This window comes from Myotis davidii, unplaced genomic scaffold, assembly GCF_000327345.1.
Source record: "Myotis davidii unplaced genomic scaffold, ASM32734v1 scaffold198, whole genome shotgun sequence".
In the NCBI taxonomy this organism is placed as follows: domain Eukaryota; kingdom Metazoa; phylum Chordata; class Mammalia; order Chiroptera; family Vespertilionidae; genus Myotis; species Myotis davidii.
In genome coordinates this window covers 1270741-1272671 of record NW_006291485.1, presented here as the reverse complement: position 1 = coordinate 1272671, position 1931 = coordinate 1270741, and the positions used below count along the sequence as shown (strand labels likewise).

The following is a 1931-nucleotide window of genomic DNA, read 5'->3' as shown; positions in this document are numbered from 1 at the left end:
CGAGAGGCGGTGCAGGGCGAGCACCGGCGCCGACACGGCAGCGGAGCCTGCACCACAGGCGCAGCTGCAGACCTTGCCCGGGGACGGGGACGAGGGCCAGGAGGGGGCCCGGGCCCTGGTCTCCCAGGAGCCTCCCCAGTCTGCGCGCTCAGCGCTTCTTCGCAGGGAGCGCTATGTCGCGCGTTTCCCGACGCCCAGAGAGAGATGGCGAGAAGGAAGGAGCCCAGGGCACGGGGACTTTCCCCCCACCCCGTGTGCTCCCGCGCGACACTCACCCACCCAGATGCCCAAGCTGATTGACAGCGCCAGGCGGGGCGTGCGGCGGTGCAGGGCGCGCAGCGGGAACACCGTCACGTACCAGCGGTCCACACTCATGGCGGTCAGAGTGGCACACGTAGCCTGTACCGAGACCTGGGAGGGCCGGGAGCTGGGCGTGTGCTCCTCCCCCATCCCACTCCCCGCCTGGTCTGGGGGCTGCCTTGTCTGTGTCCACACTGCGGACCCCCCTCCTCCCCACACAAATGTCCAAACACACAGGGCGTGTCCTGGGAGGGTCCTCGGGGACACAAATTGAAGGGTCAGGAGAGGGGCGATATCAGAGAGGACCCCAGAATAGTGAGGGCTTGAGGGCGCCATTGGGGGCCTTCTAAGACCCAGAGACTGAGGCAGGGAGAGGCAGAGCCATCCTAGGGACAGGTGGGGCGAGACCCGGGATCACCCTCCAGTGCTCATCTCCAATACCCAGTGCCTCTCTGTAGCCCTGCCCGTCCCATTGCTGGGGTCCTCCGCCCCCCACCACTGGGTCTAGGCTACACCTCCTCCCAGCCTATCCACCAGCTGATTCACCCCCAACCCACTTCCCCCTGTGCCCCTTTCTCCCCACTGCACCCACCTGCCCACACCCAGACCTGTCCCTGGCTCCCCAGCCCACAGCCCACCTGCTGAATGTAGTTGACAAACTTGCACATGAAGTCACCCAGCACCCAGGCAGGCAGTGGGTAGAGTAGGGCGGTAAAGGGCACACAGCACAGCAAGAAGGTCATGTCCGTGGCTGCCAGGTTGGCTGCAGGGGGGAAATGTTCGGGCTCTGGACATGGGGCGCCGGGTCTCCGCCACCCAGCGCTTCTGGCCCAGCTCCCTAGCACTCACCTTTGTCTGAGTGACCAGCAGGGCAGCTCCAGAAGGCCCCCTACATCCTTCAGTCTCCCCCTTTTATATTTCAAACATCCCCACACCGACTTCACAGCTATTCAAGCTTCAGTGGGCCCTGCTCACCCCTGTCTGGGCTGGAAGAGCCTGAGCAGGCCCCTGTCCCTCTGAGCCTCAGTTTCCTCCTCCGCAAATTGGAGACAGTGGTGCTGGCCCAACACCCACCATAGAATGGAGAACACGAACTGAGCACTCACCTGTATGGTAAGCCATCCCATGACACCAGGGTGCAAACTGAGCCACTGTGGCAGAAATGGCAAACTGGGGGCCCAAGGACCAAGCAGTCCCTCCCCTCCACTGCTTTTATTCATCGAATACTGTGTCAGAGACCACATTTCAGCCGGGCATCTTCCTCGAGGGGCAAGGGTGAGCTCTCCAACCTTTTAACTGTTGCGACCGCATGAACCCTCCGACGCCAGTTTGCGACCTCTAGCCTAAGGCACAGGGCCAACCGGGAAAAGAGCGGAGACCGGCGGGGGAAGAGTCCTCTCTGGGAGGGCCCGGGGCACCGCTAGGGGGCGGCCCCGCCATTCCCTCGGGGCGACAGGGGGACTGGCAGACGCGCAGCGCGCAGCGCCGAGGCGCTCACCTATGTAGAAGTTGGTCACCGTGCGCATCTGCTTTTGGCGGCAGATGACGAAAATGACCAGCGAGTTCCCCGTCAGGCCCAGCAGCATTAGCGCGCCGAAGAAGAGCGGCACAAGCCAGGCGTCCACGGGCCG

General features: G+C 63.9%; 1 protein-coding gene across 1 annotated transcript in view; it reads right to left on the bottom strand.

Moving 5' to 3' along the window:
- KISS1R (KISS1 receptor) overlaps positions 1-1931 on the bottom strand; it is a 3423-nt gene that overhangs the window by 1176 nt on the left and 316 nt on the right. The window contains 4 exon segments of the mRNA XM_015564656.1: positions 2-47; positions 276-411; positions 939-1063; positions 1799-1930. Of these exon segments, the coding sequence (XP_015420142.1) occupies positions 2-47; positions 276-411; positions 939-1063; positions 1799-1930 (439 nt within the window).